We start from the raw sequence: 26,783 nt of genomic DNA, 5'->3' as shown, positions 1-26,783 counted from the left end.
GCAGACATAATTACTTAAGACATTCAGAAAGAATAATACTTTCATTTATCATTGAAATCGTTTAATGAATTCTAAAGATTACAACTTACAAAGGCTTAAATTGAATGTTTAATATTAAATAACTAGTCATTTCCGGCACTGGATTGAAGCAGTAAAACTAGAAATAAGACGGAAGCAAAAGCTGCAAAACAAAAATGGAACTTACCTGGTGGACAGTGGAAACAGACGCTGCTGCAAAGAATCAAAACCCAATCCATCTTTTTGTTTGATGTATTTATACAACAAACAAACTAATTGCCGAACCTAACGGGACTTTGATTTCTCTGTTCCAAAAAGTTTTTTTTCTTCAGAAATTGGGCCATTGCACGTACCGTATCTGATTACTGTAATTGATTTATTTGATTCAAAATTCGATATAGACTCGAACAGGATGATCCAAAATTATCTGAAATCCGAAATAACCTGAATTTTAGTAGAACCGAAAGCAATCCCAACTAAAATTAACCTGAACTAAAAGTAATCAAAACCGATAACAACCCGAATTTAATTTATCCAAATCCTATTCAAATCGTATTTCAACCCGATTTTAACCTAATAATATTTTTTTTTGAAATGAACCAGCCGAGTGAATGAATGAATGAATTATTTATTATTATTGTTATCTATTTTCAGCATTGATAAATAGTAGGATGATGTATGTTTTATTTTCATTTTTTATTATACTATTAATTAACTATAACTTCTAGTAATAGTTTAATAGTTCAATATAATTTTTTTTAGTTAAAAGACAATTTCTATATTTTATGAAATAACTTTAAATGATTAAAGATTTATTGATTTAAATGATTAAAACTAAAATTTTTAGTTATGAATTTAAAATGTGAAAATATATATTTACGTAAATTTTTTTGAATTACAAGTAATAAAGAGCGACGCCGGAAGTTATAACGACAAAGAATAACAACGGTTGATTTGGAAATCTAATGGTTGACCCAAAAATCTAAATTAAAATCAATTCAAATTGACTCGAAAATCTAATGGTTGCCTAAACCGAAACCAACCAATCTGATACTGACCTGATCTGAAAACTAATCGATCTGATTTTGATTCGACTGAATTTTCACATATCTAAACTAAGCTGAACCAAATATAATCTGATCTGAATCATATTTAAACCAAATAATCTAAACTTTAAATGATCCGACACAAAATAACTCAAACTTGAACCCTATCCAAATAATTCGATTGACACCTCTAATTGCACAATGAAAGTCAGTGTCTTGATCTGTTAAAAATATTGGGTCCGGCCCTTTTTTTAATTTTAAACCCTAAAAACCTGTAAAATTCGAACAAATGAGGATCGAGCCATTGTTTATATGTAACTGAAGTTGAGATTCAACGCAGTCTCCCTCGTTTCACTTTATCATCCATCATCTCCATTCAGTTCCTCTGTTTTCCGCCGCCAGCCAGCGAAGATTATTCGATCTACAGAGCCTGCTCGTAGGCTCAACGCCGTATTCCTCAGTAACCTCAGGTACTTTCCTTTTTCAAATTTTCTTTTTCATTTCCTTGCGTGTTTAGTTTCCTATGAATTGAATTATGTCTTGGGTTTTTTGATAGATTCCATCAGTTTCACGATATGGCAACAGAGGGAGGCAAGAGCTTTGCAAGGAGAGACAAACTGCTTGAAATCGAATCCAAGGTTAGAGTTTGGTGGGATGAGAAAGATGTTTTCAAGGCAGAGCCCGGCGAGAAACAACCTCAACCAGGTGAAAAATTCTTCGGGAACTTTCCTTTTCCCTACATGAATGGATTTTTGCATTTGGGTCATGCCTTTTCTCTTTCGAAACTCGAGTTTGCTGCTGCTTACCAAAGATAAGAGGTGCGAATGTGTGTTGCCATTCGCGTTTCACTGTACTGGTATGCCGATCAAGGCTTCCGCCGATAAAACTTGCTAGAGAAATCCAAAAATTTGGTGATCCACCCGTTTTCCTCACGAGGTTGTCGAAGAGGAACCTATTTCGAAAGAAGAATCTGACCCAAATGAAGGTGCCAATGTGGTGCCTGATAAGTTTAAAGGGAAAAAGTCGAAAGCAGCGTCTAAGTCGAGTGGACAGATGTTTCAGTGGGAGATTATGAGGAGTTTTGGACTTTCAGATAGTGAGATATCGAAGTTTCAGAACCCATATGAATGGCTTAAATTCTTTCCGCCATTGGCTGTTGAAGATCTTAAGGCATTTGGCCTAGGTTGTGATTGGAGAAGGTCGTTTGTGACTACGGATATGAATCCGTTTTTTGATTCCTTTGTTAAGTGGCAGATGAGGAAGTTGAAATCGATGGGTAAGATTGTTAAAGATATGAGGTATACTATATATTCTCCCTTGGACGGTCAGCCTTGTGCCGACCATGATAGGGCAACTGGTGAAGGAGTTCAGCCGCAAGAGTATACCATTATTAAAATGGAAGTGGTGCCACCTTTTCCGGCTAAAATAGGTGTTTTGGAAGGGAAGAAAGTGTTTTTGGCTGCTGCAACATTGAGGCCTGAGACCATGTATGGGCAAACAAACTGCTGGGTGTTGCCTGATGGGAAATATGGAGCCTTTGAAATCAATGACAACGAGGTGTTTATTCTGACTGAGAGAGCAGCACTCAACCTTGCTTATCAGAAGCTCTCCCGTGTTCCCGACAAGCCTACTTGCTTGGTTGAGCTGACTGGATATGATCTGATTGGTCTTCCTGTGAGGTCTCCACTCTCATTTAACGAGATCATATATGCCCTTCCTATGCTTACTATTCTAACAGACAAAGGTACTGGAATAGTCACTAGTGTTCCTAGTGATGCTCCTGATGATTATATGGCCTTACATGATCTGAAAGCAAAACCTGCTTTTCGGGCAAAATTTGGGGTGAAAGACGAGTGGGTGTTGCCCTTTGAGATTGTACCCATTATTGACATTCCTGAATTTGGAGACAGAGCTGCTGAAAAAGTTTGTCTGGATCTTAAAATTAAAAGTCAGAACGAGAAAGACAAGCTTGCTGAGGCAAAGAGGCTGGTGTACTTGAGAGGTTTTACCGAGGGAATCATGACTGTTGGAGAGTATGCTGGAAGAAAGGTGCAGGAAGCTAAGCCACTGATAAGGACCAAACTGATTGAGACGGGCCAAGCAATAATTTTTAGTGAGCCTGAGAAGAAGGTCATGTCAAGGTCTGGCGATGAGTGTGTTGTGGCTCTAACCGATCAGTGGTATATCACATATGGGGAACCAGAATGGAAAAAATTGTCCGAGGAGTGCTTATCCAACATGAATCTGTACTCTGATGAGACACGGCATGGCTTTGAACATACTTTAGGATGGCTGAACCAATGGGCTTGCTCACGATCCTTTGGCCTCGGGACTCGCATTCCTTGGGATGAAGAATTCCTTGTTGAGTCATTATCTGACTCAACCATTTACATGGCTTATTACACAGTTGCTCATCTCTTACAAAATGGAGACATGTATGGAAAAATGCTGATCTTGTTAAAGATGACTGACGAGGTTGGGAATTTCTCTTCTGTGGTGGTCCTTATCCAAATCTTCAGATATCCTGTCCTCTGTCTTAATAAGATGAAGCAGGAATTGAATACTGGTACCCATTCGATCTTAGAGTGTCTGGAAAAGACCTTATCCAGAACCATTTGACATTTTGCAACCACACAGCAATCATCCAAGGATCACTGGCCTCGTGGATTCAGGTGCAATGGACATATTATGCTCAATTCGGAGAAGATGTCCAAGTCTACGGGAAATTTCAGGACATTGCGCCAGGCAATTGAGGAATTCTCTGCTGATGCAACAAGATTCTCTCTAGCTGACGCAGGGGATGGCGTAGATGATGCAAACTTTGTATTTGAGACGGCCAATACTGCAATCTTACGGCTTACTAAAGAGATTGCATGGATGGAAGAGATTCTGGCTGCAGAATCATCGTTAAGGACAGGTCTGCCATCTACATATGCTGACGGGTGTTTGAAAACGAGATAAACATCGCTGTCAAAATGACTGAGAAGAATTATCGAGATTACATGTTTCGAGAGGCTCTCAAAACTGGCTTTTACGATCTTCAAACCGCGAGGACGAGTATAGGTTCTCTTGTGGAAGTGGGGGCATGAACCGTGACCTCGTATGGCGTTTTATGGATGTGCAGACCAGGCTCATCACTCCATTCTGCCCTCACTATGCTGAGTTTGTTTGGAGAGAGCTTCTGAAGAAGGACGGGTTCGTAGTAAAAGGTTGGCCCACAGCAGATTCTCCAGATCTAAAACTCAAGAGTGCCAATAAGTATTTTACAGGATTCCATTGTCTTGATGAGAAAGCTGCTCAATAAGCAGATTTTGGGCTCAAAGAAACCAAATAAGAAGGGGCTCCAGTTACACAACTAACCGAGGACAAGTTAAAGGGCCTAATCTTTGTGAACGAGCAATTTGATGGATGGCAAGCAGAGTGTCTGCAGATTCTTCAAAGCAAATTCGACAGTCACCAAAACTTTTGCATCAGAGGGGGAAATAATGAAAGCGTTACAGGAGAGCACCGTGGGCCAGGCGGCGGACTTTAGAAGAACCCAGAAACTATGTATGCCATTCTTGAGGTTTAAGAAGGACGAGGCTATTAAAATTGGTTCCCAGGCCCTGGATTTGAAGCTTCCCTTTGGAGAGATCGAGGTCCTGAGAGAAAACTTGGACTTGATCAAAAGACAACTTGGCCTTGAAGAGGTAGAAGTACTATTGTTCGCTGACCCTGACGCCGACGTTAAAGCCGGTTCTCTTGCATCCCTGCTAAGGCAGAATCCTCCATCTCCTGGAAATCCAACTGCGATCTTCTTGCCAAGGTGAATGAACTTCATTATTTTCGTAACTCGTTCGTGTTGTTGGATTCTTAATTGCTTGAATGAAAATGGAGTTTATTGCCGTATGCACAGGTAAAACAAATGTTTTCCAGAAATGTGGAATCATAGGGCTCCGAAGCAGCACTTTCGTCGTTGAATTGAAACGTTTTCGTGCTATCTGGATCAGATAGGTTGTAATTCCAGTTTTTGCATATCTGCCTTTTACTGAACTATGTATTTGTCCATTTTTATTTCTTGTTTTGAGTATTTTGGTTCAGTTTTGTGCTTAAACCTAAAAATTTAAAGAATAATACGTATTCCTTTAATTATTATAGTCATTTAATTCGTGCACAAAATTGATGATCTTGAATAGTACTTTTGTCGAAAAATATTATTCTCTTTATATTTTAATATATGCAATTGAGCAATAGGTTTGAATAACGATACTTTACTCAAACATATACGTGATAGATTTTAATTATTTTATATATAAAATATTCGATTAAATTGATATTGTAAGAATTTATATTAATTTAATTAAAAATTATTACATATTCATATTTAAAAAATAGTTAATATTATTATAAAAATAATATATTTATATATTCTTTAAATAAAAGAATAATAAAAAATGTTTCAAAAATTGAACAAGAGACGTTAACTATTTGATAAAAGAATTTCTATAACTATGATTTTTCTAATAGAAGAAATTTTGTTTCATGTAACCAAAACTAATATAATATTTTACCATAGTATTTCATTCAACTTTTCTTTATAAAAAAGGTAAAGTATACAAGTGGTCCCTATACTATAGGATGATGCTTTGTTGAGTCCGTCGACTATTTAAAGTTACAAAATGGTCCTTCGACTATAGGGTGTTGCTTTGTTGAGTCATCCGACTATTAAAAGTTACAAAATGATCCTTCGACTATAGGGTGTTGCATTGTTGAGTCCTCCGACTATCAAAAGTTACAAAATGGTCACCGCCTATTTAGTATGTTCCAAACTCGTCATTTTTCGTTAAAAATTTGACGGCGGTCTGAGTTGGATATTAACCTGATAATTGAGATATGATGAAATTTGATCCCATGATCTAAAAAAGCTATCATCTCTCAGTTAACAGGTTAACATTCAACTCAGATTGTTGTCAATTTTGTTGAACTATGTTTTGATATAATAATTTATGGCAAAATATTTTTGGACTAGAATTGAATTTATTCAAAGTTTTCAAAAATAATTCAAAGTCCATTTTACTTGGAATTGAGCACAAAATATGTTTCTGAACAAGAAGTACCGATATTGTTCTTACAGTATCGATACCTCATGAACAGTACTGACACTGTTCATATGGTACCGATACCTTAGGTAAGACAAGTATCGATACTCACTAGGTAGTATCGATACTACTAACATTGCTCAAATTCCAGAATGCAAAAATGGTATTGATACCCAATGGGGTACCGATACTACTTTATATAGTAATATCGATACCATAGCTTAGTATCGACACCGTCAGGCCCAATGGTTAGTAACAACTAGTTTTATTTAAAAATAACAAAGGTAATACCGATACTCAATATAGGAGTATCGATACCCTCTGTACTGGACAATTTTATTTTGAAGAGAAAACATTCCCAACGGCTAGAAACGACCACAAACTCATTCCAACATATAAATACAAGTTCAAGATACTTGAAGAAGGGTTAGAACACCTATCCAAGCAATCAAACACAAGAGAAGAGTTTTTTATTCCTATTTTACTTTCTCTTGTAAATATTTTGTTCTTGTGAGTTAAATTTTGTAAACACCTTCCTTCTTAGAGGTTTTCTTTGTTTATGTTTCTTTTCCATGTAAAGGAGTTTTGGTTCTAGCTAAGCCTTTGAAAAACTAGGGAGTTGTGTAAAGGTTATCTCTTTATCCTTGAAAAAGAAAGAACAAATTAGTGAATTTGTTAGAAAATCCTTAGTGAGGAGCTAAGGTAGTGGAGGTAGACTTAGTTGAGAAGTCAAACTATTATAAATCGTTGTGCCAATTTTTCTATCTTTTACTCTCCTTACTCCCTAAACAAATTTTTGCCAATTCACCCCTTTGTGCAAATTTCGGTTGTTCAAATCGAGCTTCGAAAATCCTAACAATTGATATCAGAGCTTGACTCATTAGAATGTTTAACAACCTTGAGACGATCTTAGAAGAAACTTTACCAATTTCTGATGCAATTGACAAGAATATGACTTCGACCTTTGACTCTTACTACCTTGAAGATTCTCAACCGGTCAATAAGCCATCCTACTTTAATGGAACAAATTATGCCTATTGGAAGAACATGATGGTGCTCTTCATTCAAGCAAATGATCTAGGAGCTTGAAACTCTATCATGAAAGGATACACCATTCCAACCGGCGAGATGGACGATTGGAATGATTGAGAGAAAAAGAAGTTCCAACTTAATGCTAAGGCTATACACATTCTCTTTTGTGCATTGGGCTTGGATGAATATGGAAGAGTCTCATCTTGTTCCAATGCCAATGAGATATGGGATAAGCTCCAAGTTACTCATGAACTGAAGGAAACCAAGATAAGCTTTCTCAATCATAGCTATGAAAATTTTAATATGAAATTGAAGAAGATATCAAAGCTATGACGGATAGATTTTCCGTGATTGTCAACGGTCTAAAGAGATTTGGAGATGTAATCCCTAATGAGAAGCTTGTGAGGAAGATGATCTACTCTCTTCCAAAGTCTTGGTAATCGAAGAAGACATCGATCATTGAGGATAAGAATCTAAAGTCTCTCACTCTCGATGAGCTGATTGGTTATCTTCTCACTTATGATTTGATGGTGAAGGAAGAGGAAGAAGATTAAGAGAAGCAAAACAACAAGAAGAAAGAGGTAGGCATTGCCTTCAAATACACTAATGAGAGCTATCAAGATTAAAATGAAGAGGTGGATGGAGACGATGATGAGGAAGAAGAGATAACCAAGCTCTTTAAAAGATTCAAAAGATTCATGACTTCCAAGGAAGTGAAGCATGAATCAAGCAAGAAGAAGAGTTCCTCGGTGTGCTTCAATTGTCAAAGAACGAGGCATGCCAAGTATGAATGAACCCTCCTAAAGAAGAAGGGATCAAGCAACAAAAAAACATTTCTGATAGCTTGAAGTGATGAAGATGACTCCAATGATAAAGATGAAGTAGTCAACCTAAACCTCATGGCCATCCAAGAAGATTCAATGGAGACTTCTAACTCAAATGAATTAGATTCTTATTCTTTTGATGAGTTACAAGTTGCTTATGATGAGTTATAAGTTGCTTATAATGAGTTGTATTTGGAATTTGAGACCATGAATTCCAAATATAAGAAATTGTTGAGTTAATCGATTGACTGAATCGGCCAAGAGGGGGTGAATTGGCTATAAAAATTTAGGTGGAAGCTTTTGCATAAAATTGAAAGAAATTGCACATCGATTTAGAGTGGTTCGACTTTATCAACCAAAGTCTACGTCCACTACCTTAGCTATCCACACTAAGGATTTTCCAACAAATTCACTAATTTGTTCTTTCTTTTGAGGCCAAAGAGATAACCTTACAACTCCCTCAAGAATATACCCCAATTCTTGAGAACACTCTTTTCTCAAAGAGAAATACAAATTTGCAAACTTACAAGAAAAACCTCACAAGGCAAATATGTTTGCACAATTCTAGAACACTCAAGAATAAATACAATTGAGCACAATAAGTATTATTGAAAGAAAAATGGATATTGAATGAAAAATAGGCTTGAAATGCTCAAACTTGAGGTTTGATGCTTTCTCTTTGATTCTCTCTTGATTCTAATTGCTTGATGTTTCTTGTTGTTGATCAATGGCTTCTAAGCTTGCTTAAATACACCTTGAATCACTTCTGAACGTTGGGGATGATTAGATAAAATAATATAGCCGTTTTAGTGTGGAAACAATTAATAAAACAGTTTGGAGCGTGGGGGGAATCGGTACCCCATATGGGGAATCAGTTCCCTAAGTGTAAAATTCAAATATTTTGACCGTTATACAAGGGGGGAATTGGTACCCCCTGGGGATGAATCGGTTCCCTCCGAGCATACTGGAATTCTCAGAGCCAAACCATTCAAGGGGGAATCGGTACCCCCTTGGGGGGGAATCAATTCCCTCTGAGCAATCTGGAATTTTTGGCTTTGAAATAATTCAAAATACTTTGTAAAATTATTTTGAAATTGTTTTAAGATTTAAAACTTAATTTTACACTTGAGTAAAGATTAAAAATGATCTTTAAAAGATTTGGAGTAATGTTTTGATATTCGAATAGTTATATCGAATATACTTAGAAAATCATTTGGAAAATCTTAAAATTCATTTAACTTAATTTGTTATATCGAAATATCAAAATGTTTTCAACAATCTTCCCCTTTTTGATATAACAAAACATTTTAGTAATTTTAAGATTTTGAGATTTTGAAATCAAGTTTTGAAATTACTCCCCCTTACTTTAACACTAACACTTCTCCCATTTATCATTTAAAAAACACATTTAACACTTCTCCCCCTTTTTGTTAAATCAAAAAAACATTTTAAAGAATTAAACAAGGTTTTGAAATCATTTAGTCAATTGATTATATTTTAAGCTGCTAAGATCACAAGCAAGAGAAACGTTAGCCATTAGTTTCATAATCAATATTCATAGTTAATGTGAAATGGCAAAATTGGTCATATATCTAATCATGAAGTAAATGATGCAACAATGAATAAATTTAATCACACCAAATAGATAATTTCTAACCATTCATAAATCCAAACAAATTCAAAGTCAATCAATCCACAAATTCAAACATTCCAAAATATTCAAAAAGTTAAAACAATAAGTTTGGAGTTCAAAGCAAAACATAGAATCATATATCAGGATCAGGAGGAGGAAAACGAGCTCGCATAGCGGCTATTTCGTGAGTGAGGTCATTAATACGCGCGTTGGTTGCTTCGTTGTTTGCACGCATCTCCCGAAGAATTTCTAATTGTTGAGCTCCCATTGTGGATAAGTGGGACTCTATAGAATTAAAGCGCGAATCCATGGTAGCATATCGAAAATCGAATGTCTTCATAAAGGATTAAAAATATGGAGGCATTTGATGCGTTTGTTGTGCTTGCTCCTCGAGCTTCTCCTCGGGCTGCTCAGGCTCATTTTCGGCTTCATCGATGTCTCGCATTAATTGCTCAAGCTCGAGATCTTCGTCAGCTTCGGGTGGAGCTTGTGAAGAACTAGCTCCCGGAGTATTTACAGAAGATCGAACCCGTTCACCGGTTTCCTTATCCTTAATCCATCCCACTCTCGTTAAGGAAAGAAGGTTAATTTGTTTCTTAAGGGGAAACCGGCATCTAGACCGACTCTAAGCCCAGCTTTGGAAAACAGATTACTCAAAATGCAACCGTAAACTAGGGATGAACATAGTTTCTTGTTAGGAACAAGATTTATGGTTTCAACAATTTCAGCAAAAATAATCTGATGTAGGTTAATTTTAATATTGTTTTCGAAACAATGTAACCACCAAAGATCTAAGGCTCTAAGAGTAGAATAACGACCTCCGGATGGTCGAAACCACTAAGAAATCATTAGATGAAGAAAACGTTCATGAAGGTCTAAGACACTTGCACTATCCCTTCTTTTATAACGAGATCCTAAAACCTGTTTTTCATTTGAAATACCATCATTATCTAATCCGAATGTATTGGCTATGTAAGCCGAGTCAATATATAAGAATTGTCCTAGGAGGTAGGAACGAATTCCTATGGTTTTGGTTTCAGTTTGGTTTTTAACACAAACGACATTAGAATAGAAAATACGAACAAGTTGATGGTAAACGATGGGTTCAAGGTCAAAGAGTTTATCAAATTTCCACACTTGTAAAAGAGGAAGATATTTAAAATTAATAGCTATCATAGCTTGACGAGAAGAAATACGTTCTTCCCGGATTTTGTAAGAGTCGAAATATTGATAATACCAAAAACGATGATTTCTAGGACCAGGATGATTGAAACAGGAATTTTGGATAGTCAAGTTAGGATCAATGGGATTAGGATTAGAAATTCGAATAGGAGGAGGATTTGGAGGTGGATTTGGTTGACGGTGTGAGCGACTAGATGATGACCTAGCACGTTTAGGATTAGACATGGTTTAGGAAATCAGAATAGAATTGATAACCTGCAATTTAGAAAACACATGTATGCAACCCAAAACTCAATTGAGTCCTCAATATTTCAAGGTTCTCTAAATCAATCCTAATGGGCAAAGTTTTTGAAAAACTTTTGAAAAATATGGTTTTGAGAAACAATATAGGTATAGTTTTCATAACAACAACATAATTTAATCAAAACACAATAATTTGAAATTAACATTTTTTTAATTTCGAAAATTTAAAAATTTTTTTGGAAAATTCTTGTGTTTTTGATGAAATTGGTTGTAATATCTAGTTTCTAATCACTAAACAATCAATGCCCGATCTAAAGTTCATCCTATAACTAATTAAAACTAGTCTTATGTTCAAAATCAATAAAATAGTGAGTTTAGAAAAATTTACCTTGAAGGATGAGATTGAGTGGATTTTGATGTTGTTTGCACGATTTTAATGATGATTGCAAGTTTAGGAGATGATATTTGAAGTGAATTCCGATTAAAATCGATGATTTGAGGCAAGAATGGAGATAGGGAGAGAGTTGAGAGGGAACAGCGGAAGAGAAAGGATAGAATTTATGAGTATTTTGAAGGGTTCTGCCGTGTATAACCAGAACCCCAGGGGGGTATCGATTCCCCTGTGGGGGGAATCGGTTCCCCTTCAAAGGGGGAATCGGTTCCCTAAAGGGGGAATCGATTCCCTCTGCACCAAAATGCTAAAATCCGATTTTAAACACCCAAAATGCTAAATTAATTTCCTCTAGTGGTATTGGCAACTCATATATTGAAAATTAATCATGTTCAAACAATTAAATTAATTTTTAAACGATATTTGAACATAAAATTAATTTTTCATCAAGAATCATAAACTCCCCCTAACTAATAGCAAGAATGCAATCAAAGATTATTATTATAAGCAATTTTTCAATATTTATTAAAAGTGCTAAAATTATTTTAAACACTAAGTGAAGATAGGTCAGTTAAACCTAATTCTCTCCTAAGTGTCCAAAATCTTTCCTTATTTAAGGGTTTTGTAAAAATATCCTCTAATTGGTGCAAAGTATCAACAAATTCTAGAGCTACATCTTCCTTAGCGACATGGTCTCTAATGAAGTGATGTCTAATTTCAATATGTTTAGTTTTAGAGTGTTGGATTAGATTTTTAGTGAGACAAATAGCACTAGTATTGTCACACTTGATAGGAATAGTACTTACTTCAATTCCATAATCTAAAAGTTATTGTTTCATCCATAAAACTTGTGCACAACAACTACCAGCTGAAATGTATTCTGCTTCAGTGGTAGATAATGCAACACAATTTTGTTTATTTGAAAACCAAGAAATTAGCATATTTCCAAGGAATTGGCAAGTATCGGAGGTGCTTTTCCTATCTAATTTGCATCCTCCATAATCCGCATCTGAGAAGGCATGCAAGCTAAAGCTAGAGTCTCTAGGATACCAAAGTCCTATACTAGGAGTGTCCTTAAGGTATCTAAAGATCCTCTTAACAGCTAGTAAATGTAATTCTTTAGGACATGATTGAAACCTAGCACACAAGCAAACACTAAACATAATATCCGGTCTACTTGCAGTTAGATAAAGAAATGAACCAATCATGGATCTATATATTTTAACATCCACACATTTACCTCATTCATCCAAGTCAAGCTTTATAGAAGAACTCATTAGAGTGGCATAGGGTTTTCCATTTTCCAATCCAAATTTCTTGAGCATATCCTTGACGTACTTAGCTTGATTAATGAAGATGCCATCTTTTCTTTGCTTGATTTTGAGTCCCAAGAAATATGAGAGCTCCCCCATCATGCTCATCTCGAACTCACTTTGCATTAGCTTAGAAAATTCTTGGCAAAGAACATCATTAGTAGAACCAAATATTATATCATCAACATAAATTTGAACTACTAATAAATCTTTACCTTTTCTCTTTAAAAACAATGTAGTGTCAACCTTTTCTTTTGAAAAACCTTTTTCAATTAAAAAATTTGACAATCTTTCATACCAAGCTCTAGGAGCTTGTTTTAAACCATAAAGAGCTTTTGTCAATTTTAAAACATGATCCGAAAAATTTGAATCTTCAAAACCTGGAGGTTGTTCCACATACACTTATTCTTTTTTAAACCATTTAAAAATGCACTTTTAACATCCATTTGATATAATTTAAATTCATTGAAACATGCAAATGCTAATAATATTCTAATTGCTTCCATCCTAGCTACGGGAGCGTATGTTTCATCATAGTCTATGCCTTCTTCTTGAGTATAGCCTTGAGCAACAAGTCTAGCCTTGTTCCTCACTATATTACCACTTTCATCAAGATTATTTCTAAATACCCATCTAGTACCTACAATAGTTTTATTACTAGGCCTTTCAACTAATGTTCATACTTTACTTCTCTCAAATTGATTTAATTCTTCTTGCATAGCCATAATCCAATGTTCATCTTTTAATGCTTATTTGATGTTCTTAGGCTCTATGCATGAAATAAATACAACATAATTACAAATATTTCTAAGAGAAGATCGAGTAGTTACCCCTTTGGATGGATCACCTATAATTTCACCATCCTTGACATAGTTGTACTCTCTTGGATAAGATACTTCCCTTTCTTCAATGGTTGGATTCTCAAGAGGATCATGAGTTTCCTCATTTTTCGTTTCTTCCTTTGATGATGGTTCTCCAACGTCATGTCTAACGTCATTTGTATTTATAACACCTACATCATCATTCACACAAGAATCCTTCCTCGGAAGGGGATTATCATCGAAAACAACATGTATAGACTCTTCTACACCTAAAGTTCTTTTATTAAATAGACGATAAGCTTTATAATTTAAGGAATAACCCAGAAAAATTCCTTCATCACTTTTAGCATCAAATTTGCCAAGGTTTTCTTTACCGTTGTTTAAAACAAAACATTTACATCCAAAAGGATGAAAATAACTAATGTTAGGCTTTTTATTTTTGAAAATTTCATATGGAGTTTTCTTTAAAATTGGCCTAATCATTACTCGATTTACAACATAACAAGCGGTATTTGTGGCTTCCTCCCAAAAATATTTTGGCAAATTATTTTTACAAAGCATGGTTCTAGCCATTTCTTCTAAAGTTCGATTTTTCCTCTCAACAACTCCATTTTGTTGAGGGGTTCTAGGTGCTGAAAAATTATGGCTAATACTGTTAGAGTTACAAAATTCAGTAAATCCAAGATTTTCAAATTCAGTTCCATGATCACTCCTAACACTAGTTATAGAGTAACCTTTTTCATTTTGGATTACTTTTGAAAACGTGATGAATTGTTCTAATGCGTCATCTTTAGTACTTAAAAATAGAACCCAAGTATATCTAGAATAGTCATCTACCAAGACAAATGCATATTGTTTTCCACCCAAGCTAGTAGTTCTAGTTGGCCCAAAAAGATCTAAATGGATCAATTGTAAAACTCTACTAGTTGATACATCATTAATGGATTTAAAAGAAACTCGCTTTTGTTTTCCTTTAGCACAAGCATCACAGATTTTATCATTATCAAATTTAAGCTTAGGCAACCCTCTTACTAGGTCTCCTTTAATTAATCGTTGCAAAACACTCATACTAGCATGTCCTAGTCTCCTATGCCATAACCAACTATCATGCTCATCCTTAGCAACTAGGAATAAATTAGTCATATCAAAAGAATCTAAATGCACCATGTATATGTTTCCTATTCTATGACCAACAAGCATAATCCGATTAGATGCAATGTCAATGACTTTACAACCATTAATTTCAAATAAGTCATTGAATCCTTTATCGCATAATTGACTAATACTTAATATATTATGCTTTAATCCATTCACATATAAAACATTTTTAATTTGTATGGAAGAGGTATTACCTATTGTACCAATACCTTCAATGTGACCTTTTGAATTGTCTCCAAAAGTCACTTCTCCTCCATTTTTGGCGTTAAGCACAATGAACCGTCTTTTGTCTCCGGTCATATGTCTTGAGCATCCACTATCAAGGTACCATGAATTTGAATTTGTTTCTCGTGCCTTGTAGCAATGCTCCTTTCCCTACAAACATAGATTAATTTTTGTTTTTTGGTACCCAAATTCTTTTGGGTCCATATTCATTAGTTTCCAAAACCCTAGTCCCCTTAGGTATCCATTTGTGTAGGATATTTTTATCTTTAGTAGTAATGAGTTCTTTAGGAACCCACATACTTTTAACGATTTTTCCATTAGAGTTTCTTTGGGGACCTCTATGATTGTAGTTTCTAAAACTTTTTCTAACAAAGTTGGATTTTGAATTTCCACCTTTTTCAAAATGTTTTGTTCCAACTTTATCAAAAGAAGTTTTAAGATCATCAATTTTCTTTTGATGATCATCATTGATCTTTGAAAGTAAATTTTGCAAATCTAAATTTTTCTTTTCAAACTCTTCTAGTTTGATTTGCAAATCTTTGATTTTACTTTCAAGATCGTTGTTGGTTTTGGATATGAGTTTGTTGTCATTTTTCAATTTTGAAACATCATTTTTATATATTTTAAAAATAATTTATCATAATCCGAAGACAACCCATTATATTCTTCTAATAACTCATCATAGGATAAATCATCAAAATCGGATAAGTTAGAGGTTACCTTAGAATCTTCCCCGAATGCCATCAAGCACAAGTTAGCTACTTCTTGTTCCTCTTCATCGGAACTTTCTTCATCGCTCCATGTAGCCACATGAGCCCTGTGCTTATTCTTTGATTGACCCTTTTTCTTCAATTGTGGGCAATCATATTTGACATGCCCTGGCTTTTTGCATTCATAGCAAATGATTGGGTCCTTCTCTTTCGGTTCATTTTTGAGGCCTTCATTTCGTTTGAATTTTCTTCCTCGATAAGGTCTCATCATTTTTCTGAACCGTTTTGGCAAACAATGCCATTTCCTCGTCATCGTCATCATCATCGTCATTCGAATCACTCTCATCTTTTGTGGATTTGAGAGCAACTCCAATGTTTTTCTTCTTCTCCTTCTCCTTTGGTGTCTCGTCAATCTTGTCGAGGTCCACCTCATCTTCGAGCATCATTTCATGAGTGAGGAGTGACCCAATTAGCTCTTCAAGAGTTAAGGACGTTAAGTTCTTAGACTCGATGATTGTCTTCTTCTTTGATTGCCACGATTTTGGGAGGAAGTAGACTAACTTCCTCACAAGCTTTTCATTTGAAATGATCTCTTCATATGATTTGAGACCATTAACAATCGTTGAAAATCTATCCGTCATAGCTTTGATATCTTCATTTGGTTTCATCCTGAAATTTTCATAGCTATGCGTTAGAATACTAATTTTAGATTTCTTTACCTCATCGGTACCTTCATGAGTGACTTGAAGTTTGTCCCATATTTCTTTGGCAGTTGTACAAGATGAAACTCTTCCGTATTCATCTGGTCCAAGAGCACAAAAATGATATGGATGGCTTTGGAGTTGAGCTGGAACATTCTTGTCTCTCCTTCACTCCACAACCTTGGATGAGTGAGAGGTTTGATGTATCATTCTTCTACGGCATTCCATGCTCCCATGTCACTTGCTTGAATGCAATACATCATTCTATTCTTCCAATAGGCATAGTTAGCTCCATTGAAGAAAGGAGGCTTGTTGACGGGCATCGAATCGAGACCGGAGTCGAAGTTTGAAGCGGAGGCCATTGATGACTTTGATTATCGATATAACTCTTCCCGAATCGACTCAAGAGGCGATTAAACATTCAAATGAGTTAGGCTCTGATGACAATTGTTGAGTTAATCGATTGACTGAATCGACCAAGAGGGGGGTGAATTGGCAATAAAAATTTAGGTGGAAGCTTTTGCAAAAAATTGAAAGAAATTGCACAGCGATTTAGAGTGGTTCGACTTTATCAACCAAAGTCTACGTCCACTACCTTAGCTATCCACACTAAGGATTTTCCAACAAATTCACTAATTTGTTCTTTCTTTTGAGACCAAAGAGATAACCTTACAACTCCTTCAAGAATATACCCCAATTCTTGAGAACACTCTTTTCTCAAAGAGAAATACAAATTTGCAAACTTACAAGAAAAACCTCACAAGGAAAATATGTTTGCACAATTCTAGAACACTCAAGAATAAATACAATTGAGCAAAATAAGTGTTCTTGAAAGCAAAATGAATATTGAATGAAAAATAGGCTTGAAATGCTCAAACTTGAGGTTTGATGCTTTCTCTTTGATTCTCTCTTGATTCTAATTGCTTGATGTTTCTTGTTGTTGATCAATGGCTTCTAAGCTTTCTTAAATACACCTTGAATCACTTCTGAACGTTGGGGATGATTAGAGAAAATAATATAGCCGTTTTAGCGTGAAAACAATTAATAAAACAGTTTGGAGCGTGGGGGGAATCGGTACCCCCTATGGGGAATCGGTTCCCTAAGTGTAAAATTCAAATATTTTGACCGTTATACAAGGGGGGAATCGGTACCCCCTGGGGGGGAATCGGTTCCCTCCGAGCATACTGGAATTCTCGGAGCCAAACCATTCAGGGGGAATCGGTTCCCTCTGAGCAATTTGGAATTTTTGGCTTTGAAATGATTCGAAATACTTTGTAAAATTATTTTGAAATTGTTTTAAGATTTAAAACTTAATTTTACACTTGAGTAAGGATTAAAAATGATCTTTAAAAGATTTGGAGTAATGTTTTGATATTCGAATAGTTATATCGAACATACTTAGAAAATCATTTGAAAAATCTTAAAATTCATTTAACTTAATTTGTTATATCGAAATATCAAAATGTTTTCAATAGAAATTAATTTCAAAACTTAAAGTTGAAAATGATTTGGTTTTGAAAGTAAAATTTGACTCTGAAAAACAAAATGAAATTTTGAAAAATGATTTAGAGCTTTCAAAAGTCAAAATCAATGACTTAGAAAAATGATTTGAAAGTTAAGCTTGAAAGCTTAACAAAAGAAAAATAATTAATTTATAAAAACAACTCATTATGTTTAAAAATGACAAAATGCTCACATTGCCATTTTCATGGTTACATGAAACATATTTGTTCTTTGAAGAAAGTAAAACGTTTTAAAATTAGACAAATATGAGTTCCTAAGGGAACAAGGGGCATTGAAACTAACGTTCAAAGATCCAAAGCAATTTGGATACCAAAATCTACTTAAATGTCTCTTGTAGGTGTGTGAGAGCAATGATGGTGAAATTAGAGATAATCAAATGCTCTGGCCACACTTGAAAAGGAATGGGTAACCTCTAAGCTTAATGCTTTTGATTTTGATTATTTGGTTACTCATTTAGTTTAAGCATGCATGAGATTTGATTTTAAATGATTTTATGTTTCTATCTCATGTATGTTAAAAATGTGTTATTATGAACACTTTAAAGATTTAATAATTGTTTTTGTTCATTATAATGAATTTTGGTCAAAAATTGGGTTTAAATGCAAATGATATCTCTCTAACAATTGATATCAATTTTCAAATGATTTGATTTTAAAAATTTTAAGTTTTGGACCTAAATTTAAATTTTTATGCATGCAATTTAAAAATACAAATAATATCTCTCTAACAATTGATATCAAAATTTTCAAATGCATAATAATTTTGGAAGACTTTATGCATATGCACTTAATTTCAACAATTGGTACTGCATAAAGTATTTTCGACTTGGATATATTGAATTTCATGTGCAATTAACATGTTTGTTATTCTTTGTTGAAATTTAATTTTGCTTAAGTGCCAAGCCTTTAAAGTCAAATTTTTGTTTGAAATGCACTTTTTTAAGGGGCTTTGATTTTTCAAATGTTTTTAATATCAACTTTTTCACTTAAAGGAGCTGAACATTTTCATACATTTTCCAACATCTGATATATTTTTCATTAAATATTTTATTAAGGGGGAGTTTTGCCAAAAACAATTTTTCAAATGTTTTGTTATATAAAAAAGGGGAGATTGTTGAACTATGTTTTGATATAACAATTTATGGAAAAATGTTTTTGGACTTGAATTGAATTTATTCAAAATTTTCAAAAATAATTCAAAGTCCATTTTACTTGGAATTGAGCACAAAATACTTTTCTGAACAAGAGGTATCGATACTGTTCTTACAGTATCGATACCTCATGAACAATATCAATATTGTTCTTATGGTATCAATACCTTAGGTAAGACAAGTATCAATACTCACTAGGTAGTATCGATGCTACCAACATTGCTCATATTACAGAATGCAAAAATGATACCGATACCCAATGGGGTACCAATACTACTTTACATAGTAGTATCGATACTATATGCTTAGTATTAATACATTCAGGCCCAACGACTAGTAATAACTAGTTATTTAAAAACAACAAAGGTAGTACTGATACTCCCTATAGGAGTATCGATACCCTATGTATTGAACAATTTTATTTTGCAGAGAAAACATCCCTAACGGCTCCAAATTACTTCCAACGGCTAGAAATGACCACAAACTCATTCCAACATATAAATACAAGTTCAAGACACTTGAAGAAGGGTTAGAACACCTATCCAAGCAATTAAACACAAAAGAAGAATTTTTCATTCATATTTTACTTTATATTGTAAATATTTTGTTGTGAGCTAAATTTTGTAAACATCTTCCTTCTTAGAGGATTCATTTGTTTACATTTCTTTTCCTTATAAAGGAGTTTTGGTTCTAGCTAATCCTTTAAAAAGCTAGGGAGTTGTGTAAAGGTTATCTCTTTATCCTTGAAAAAGAAAGAAAAAATTAGTGAATTTGTTAGAAAATCCTTAGTGAGCAAGTGAGGTAGTGGAGGTAGACTTAGCTGAGAAATCAAACCACTATAAATCATTGTGCCATTTTTTTTTCTTTTACTCTCCTTACTCCCTAAACAAATTTTTGCCAATTCACCCCCTTGTGCAATTTTCGATTGTTCAAATCGAGCTTAAAAAATTCTAACAAATTTTTTAATGAAAAAGGATGAGTTTGAAACATACTAAATAGTCGAGTGATCATTTTGTAACTTTTAATAGTTGTGGACTTAACAAAGCAACAACCTATAGTCGAAGGATCATTTTGTAATATTTAATAGTCGTATACTTAACAAGCATCAAACTATAGTTGATGGATCATTTTGTAATTTTTAATGGTCGAAGAACTCAACAAAATATCATCCCAAAGTCAAGGGACTATTTGTGTACTTTACCCCGTAAAAAATACATCAAATATAAGGTAGGAAAATAAAACAAGACATTAACTATTTGATCCGTAGAAGAAAATATTTAAATTCCAAAAGGAAAATAAGTACAATCGGAATTTGACCGTTAAAACCTCCCGTTTTGCCGCCTTAACCATCGGATCCTTTGGTTTACCAATTTTCACTTAAATGTTTCCCCGTAAACTGTTCTATACCAATCACAATCTCTCATTATTTTCAGTTTTGTGTCACACAAAAATGATCCTTTTTTCTTACCATTTGCTGGAATCCAGATTCTTTTTCATCACCTCGTAAGATTTAAGTTCAACCATACTTTTTGTCACTTTTGAAATTGATTGATTTTCTTTCTTTTTCCCCATTTTTTGTTGCAGTGACTATGGATAGGAGGAGGTTACAATCTGAGAGAAGACAGAGCAGCTCAGCTATTCCCGGGACGCCATCATCACCATTGAGATCGGCCTCCCCGCTTCAGCGCCACACACAGTCGGGATCAAGCTATGGAGGTGCGGGGAACCCGAGGAAAGCGCAAACAAAAGAGGCGGCGCAGAGGCTGGCCACCGTTATGTCGAATCAGCAGAACGATGATGAAGGTGATGGTGATGATTATGAGCAGCTTGATCAAAGTAGTGTTAGCAGCACGGGAAACCTTGGATTCGGTGGTGCTAGAGCTACGCGTTCTCCCTCTCCTATGGTAATGTATTGTTACATGGATATCAGTATGAATGATGAAGTGTTCAAGAAGTATTCAATAACTACTATTAGACTATGCTAAGGCTTATTACTTGGAATGCACATTCAGTTAGCCTATTTCTCTAGAGCATTTGGATGAGTTTAGAGCATTGGATCAACATCTTACTAGTATATTTTGTCTCGACACGACTCTTAGCATATCCGGATAACTGACAATTGTCTTTACAAATAACTCGGGTGTCCTAGTTGTTTCTTTATCAAACAAAGACACTAACCTTATAGAATCTTTTCTCATAATGTTCTTATACTTATCACACATGCATCGTTATTCATTCTAATATTAGTCCACATAATTCCCTTGGTATCGATACCATACTTTAAATATCGATACTGACCTATATAGTACTTCTTACCAGCTGGGTTTAATTCACTTGTAATATCCAGACTAGAAGGCGAGTTCCACAGACAACACAACAAGGTGATGACGACAACGATGAGGATGATGTTATACTGAGTGGCAGGCCAAGTATAGGGCTTGCTGGTGGAAGACAATTGCGGTTGCGGTCACCTATGGCTATGGTAATCCCAGTGAAATTATTTAGTTCTGAATCTCTTTTGTTGCTCTAAACTAAATTTGTTCATGGTTGCATATGCTAGAGTTATGGCATTGCAAGTATATATGTTCTTACCTGGACTTGCATTTTAAAATCTAGACCAAAAATATGCCTCAAAGGCGACCATCACCGGTAACGAAACGACAACCATCGGATGATGACAATGATGAGGTTGCCCCAGTTAACACAACAAGCATAGGTCCCGCTTCAAGGTTAAGGATGTCAAACTCTCCTGCGGTAATCATCTGACATGAATTTGATTTTATCTAAGACCTGCTACATGCGTTTGTCAAGTGAGATGCACAAACCTCTTGTTGTAGTTCAACACATTCCATTTTACAGTTAAAACAACACTTTTTATCAATTTATCACGCATCTTAATGTTTTTCGAACATGTAGCTGGTCCGAAATTTGTTCATGTAGCTGGTTTCACATTGCAGTTAAGTATGTTCATTCCTCGAATAATCTTGTACTATCCAGAAAAAAAAGCTTAGCTAAAACTCGAGCACCAATACCAGTATCTGATGATGAGGATGATGAAGATGACCTTTTAGTGAGTGGCATGACAAGAATAGGGCTCGGTGGGAGGGCAGCGCGGCCTTTCTCTCCTGCGGTAACTATGTGATTACCTGATTTAGATAGAATGTCTTAAGCATAAGCTACAGTGGGTAGAGAGTTTCAATGGAATGGGCGTATAACCTGTACCAATAAATATGTTCTCAGTTGACTTACAGTGTATAATTTGCAGGCTAAAAACTTATCTCAGAAGCGGATGCCACTAGCTACTGCACAGCAAACTTCTGTGGTAATTTTTCGATTTCCTGTTATGAATCTGCTTTTGCTAATTTCTTGTTTGTCACGCTAATGTGAGACAAGAACAACTACTTACAGTGTGAGAGTAATGAAACTATCTTACAGTTTTGAATGCTAGAGTTTTATGGTACTAAGAAATTAATTCTTATATAGGCTTCCATTTGAAAACTCAGGTCAGACCTATGGCTCAAAGGCCTGTGCAACATGTAGGAGCACAACCAAGTTACGAGGACAATGATGAGGATGACCTTGACAACAGTTCAGTGAGTGGCAAACCAACCATTGGGCTTGGCGGAAGAGCTCGGCCCTCATCTTCTCCCTTGGTAATTTGTCTATTAACTAAGTTTCCTCAGTTGTTTGAATTGTTTGTTTGTTTAATGCTTATATTACTGATTAATGTAATTCTTACTTTTAACTTCAAATTTTCTTTTAGTCAGTTCGTGTCAATCAAGATCAAACACAACCTACAAGTGGTCAAAACATCGTGGAGCAATCCATGTCACCTCCGGCAGGACAATCATCCCTTCAAAGTTCTGCAGCTTTAAGTGTTGGTCGGCCATCTGCATTTGACAGTCCTTCAGAACAACCTGTATCTCCTGGTTCCACAGGTCCAGGTCGCCAACAGTCTGGAGTCGGGATGCTTCATACAGTACCTAAAACAACCGCTTCTGTTCTACAAGATGAGGTACAATACTTTGCTAAGCTATATATGTGTTCCCTTCTTGCATACATTAGCTTTTTTACTTTTTTTTTCATTTATAACAAATTATTCGAAACCGGTGTATACATCACCATATCTTATTTTTCAAAAATCAGTATAAGTTCTATTCCGAACACTTCAAATTTCAGTCTGTGTTCTATCCCCAAAAAGAAAAATAGTCGATATCAAACAATGAAGACCTTTAGGAAAAGGTTTACATTCTTTCTTGTTTAAATAACGTGTTGTGAATTTCATGGCAGCTTGATATGCTACAGGATAAAAATGAATGTTTACTTCAAAAGGTGATTCCAGTAACTCTCTTTCTTCTTAATCATGTAACTTCTTCTATTTTTGAATCTAATGAGATCTTATGATAAGTTTGTTAGGATTATTGTACTAATGCAAATCAATTTGGCTCTCCATCATCTTCAAGCACTGAGCCAATATTCTAAAGTTGGAACAGTAATCTTCAAAAAACTGGCATAATCTTAGTTAGTACTGCCATTTGGATGTTGCTGTTGCAGCACCATTTTCTCCCAAAAACAAGCACTTTGGCCTATGTAAAACTCTAATAATAGTAGTACACTGTTTGTTTTGGTTCTCCATCATGATATTTGCCTTCCCAGCTTCACCTTGCAGAGGAGAGGTGTGAAGAAGCAGAAGCAAGAGCTCGATTGCTGGAGAAACAGGTGAGCTTTTCACAGTTTTCAAGGCAACTAGGCAACCAATATGTAAATGAACTTTGCAAAGGCATGTATTGGTTAATTGATTCATAACATGTTCCGATATAGATTGCTGATCTCGGAGAAGGTGCAACTCTAGAAGCAAGCCTTTCGAGCAGGCAAGCTTCAGGATTACATGTATTCAGTTTCATATTGTAGTTTATTTTTCCTTTTCCTTACTATTTCTCTTTCTCCTCAGTAAAGAAGCAGCCCAGCTGAAGAAAGAGGTTTGTTGTTCTAATGACTGCTACTATTTCCTTAGCTCCAACTACTCTGCATGTGCTATCAGCCTCATTATGCATGGAAAATTACGTGATAATCAATAGCTATGAGCCTTAGAAGACATTATTTTAAGTATATTTATGCTCATTTCTGCATCTTTCTTTGTGAAACCGCACTTATTTCATGCCTAAAATCAGATATGAAAAAAATGAATGCCATGGAAAAATTTACCGAAGTCATGCTTTATTCATTCTTAAACATTTACCTAAACAGATGATTGCTGCTCTTCAGACAGAAGCTGAGGTATCATGAGATGTTATATTTGGTTTTTCTCTTTCGAATTTTACCATTTTTACAATGGGAATGTACCCATGCTAAACATGATTCTGTCTCTTAAATTGTGGCCTAGATTGAAAGAAGTGAAACAAATTGTGTCTTAGAGAAGCTCAGTAAAGCAGAGTTCGAAATCAAAGCACTGCAAACAGTAACTAAACAGATGATGCTGACTGAGGAAGAGATGGTCGGCTTTTTTCTTAATCTTGTAGACATCATCCTGACAATTTACTCCTTTATATCATTGTTACATAATCTGTAGTTTTCATCTTAGGAAGAGGTTGTTTTAAAGAGATGCTGGCTTGCTCGTTATTAGAGTTTATGTGTGGAACATGGTAAAGTGTTGATCTTTCAATACACAAAGTTCCTGATTGTTTTTGAGTTGATGCTGCTGTATTGGATAAACAGCTGCTTATATGTAATCACTATAAACGATAGAATGCTGCAATCTGTTATAACGGTTGAGTAATCCTGGTAGTAGTTGAAGTTGACACAGTTTCTATAATGTGCAAATCTGTAACTGTGTTTTTACATTTTGCATGGAGTTGCTTAGATTCCTTGAGAACATCACGTTTTGCAGGTATTCAGGCCGATATAGCCTGCGTGAAATACGACTATTGGTCATCATTTGCTCCTCTTCCTTTTGAAATAGTATTGGCTGCTGGACAAAGAGCCAGAGAGGAGGATATTTCATGTAAGATTTCCTTTGATATCCATGCTTAGTTCATCCACTTCCCAAAATATTCCATCTGACTTTTGATGGGAAATGAATCTCTAAATGATGTTTTCCTTCTACAATTTTGCTTCTTCTCAGTGGAGAGAAAAGTAAATGTCTCCATGTTTCTTTCCTTATCTGTACCGAACAGCCAACGATTTAGAAGAACGGCAGAAGGTCCTCAAACACACTAACGAGCTATCTGAAGAGAGAATTGTTGAATGCATGCTTTTAGTTGAGAAAGTTCTAAGGGAACTTGAATTATTGAAGGTGGAGGATGCAGTTGCATTCGCAATGGCTAAACAGCGACGCACGAATATGCATAAAACCGAGGTGAAAATGCCCACGGATGGTCAATTTGAGGCATTTGAATTGAGCCAAGAGGAGTCTGAAGATGTGAGTTTTAAGCAGGTACCATGTTACCTTTATACTATGTTTCACTACTAAGAAAATATTTTGCATCTTAAGGCTCCAATATAATCTAAGAAAGATGATTATGTCATTATGGATCCAAGCTAATCCTTGTTTTCTCTTGGGTCTTATGTTTATTGTATGTAATTTGAAAGTGATTAGTTGCAAGAATCTTCAGCTACTCATCCCCTTAGTAGTTAAAGGAAGGTTTCATTTTCTACTTCAAAATTGTAAATCAACTTTGATGTTGATGAATCTTATACAAATAACAAGAGGAAACTGTACTGAGATCGAGGAGTTTTAAAGGCTCATGTAAGCAGGGGTCAAAATTCTGCCATTAGTCCTGTTCGATCGAGTTATTTGTTCTGCAACTACTCTTCTGCTTTTGAAAACAGCATTGATTAAGGATCAGAACAGATAAGGCATCTTGCATGTGTTGCTGTCTGTACGTCGAATTGTTTCGATTTTGCGGTTCACAAAGGAAAACATGTGTCGTATAAGCTATATACATACTGTGAAATGATTGGCAATGTGAGAACATTATTGAATGTGATATATTTTCCCTGGAAAGCATCATTTCAAGAATCTTCATGGAGCTGTTTCTTATTGCTTATAGAATTGTTGTGCAGGCTTGGCTTACATATTTCTGGAGGAGGGCATTGAGCCATGGTGTGGAACCTGATATAGCAGATGAACGTTTGCAGTCGTGGATCAACCGCAGTTCACAATCCTCCACTTCGCAGGACGCAGTCGAAGGTACATGCTCTCTGTTCCTCTCACTATCTTCATATACCTACCGTGTTGACAAATCAGAACATGTATCCGCTTCACCTCTATATATATCTTCGCATGAGTATGAAGTATGATCGAACATATATCTATTTCCGACATCTCCGAGATCAGGGTAACATGGACTACTTAAGCAGTTAACCTATACATATAAGCATATGGTATGGTGAATTTTGAAGTAATGCCATGTCTGGTTAATGTATGTTGATTGTTTGTACTTTATGCAGTTGAGCGTGGGCTTATGGAGATGAGGAGGTTAGGGATGGAGTCCCAGTTATGGAAGACATCACGGCAGGGACTGGAGCTCGGCGCCACCGCCAGGTTGCATACTAAGACAGATTTCTGATAAAAAAAAAGTTGGGAAAATCTTCATTTATTTATAGGAACCATACATGGCCTGAGCCGAACCTTTTAGCCGGTGAGAGTCCATTGCCTAGAGTTTATATGCTACAAAAATTTTGTAATATTTAGCAATTTTTTTCCAATGATAATGTACTCAAAAGATTTTCTTT

The 26,783-nt window shown here is 35.3% G+C and overlaps 1 protein-coding gene, 1 long non-coding RNA gene and 1 pseudogene across 2 annotated transcripts; all 3 read left to right on the top strand.

Moving 5' to 3' along the window:
* Positions 1-1,337: 1,337 nt before the first annotated feature.
* LOC120206977 lies at positions 1,338-4,873 on the top strand (annotated as a pseudogene).
* On the top strand, positions 3,555-26,783 carry LOC120206948 (coiled-coil domain-containing protein SCD2-like). The gene is made up of 13 exons (XM_039206501.1): positions 3,555-3,560; positions 22,553-22,702; positions 22,813-23,064; positions 23,340-23,381; positions 23,706-23,768; positions 23,871-23,939; positions 24,297-24,326; positions 24,433-24,543; positions 24,765-24,774; positions 24,910-25,050; positions 25,223-25,482; positions 26,112-26,238; positions 26,499-26,783. The coding sequence occupies exons 2-13, from the start codon at positions 22,562-22,564 to the stop codon at positions 26,615-26,617; spliced, it is 1,365 nt and encodes a 454-aa protein (XP_039062432.1). The 5' UTR covers positions 3,555-3,560; positions 22,553-22,561; the 3' UTR covers positions 26,618-26,783.
* LOC120206979 lies at positions 24,284-25,044 on the top strand. Its single transcript, XR_005524164.1, has 3 exons — positions 24,284-24,326; positions 24,433-24,543; positions 24,631-25,044. It is a non-coding gene; the product is annotated as an uncharacterized LOC120206979 (long non-coding RNA).

Source organism: Hibiscus syriacus, unplaced genomic scaffold (genome assembly GCF_006381635.1).
Source record: "Hibiscus syriacus cultivar Baekdansim isolate YM2019G1 unplaced genomic scaffold, ASM638163v2 tig00014213_pilon, whole genome shotgun sequence".
Taxonomy (NCBI): Eukaryota; Viridiplantae; Streptophyta; class Magnoliopsida; order Malvales; family Malvaceae; genus Hibiscus; species Hibiscus syriacus.
This window is presented reverse-complemented; position numbering and strand designations above follow the sequence as displayed.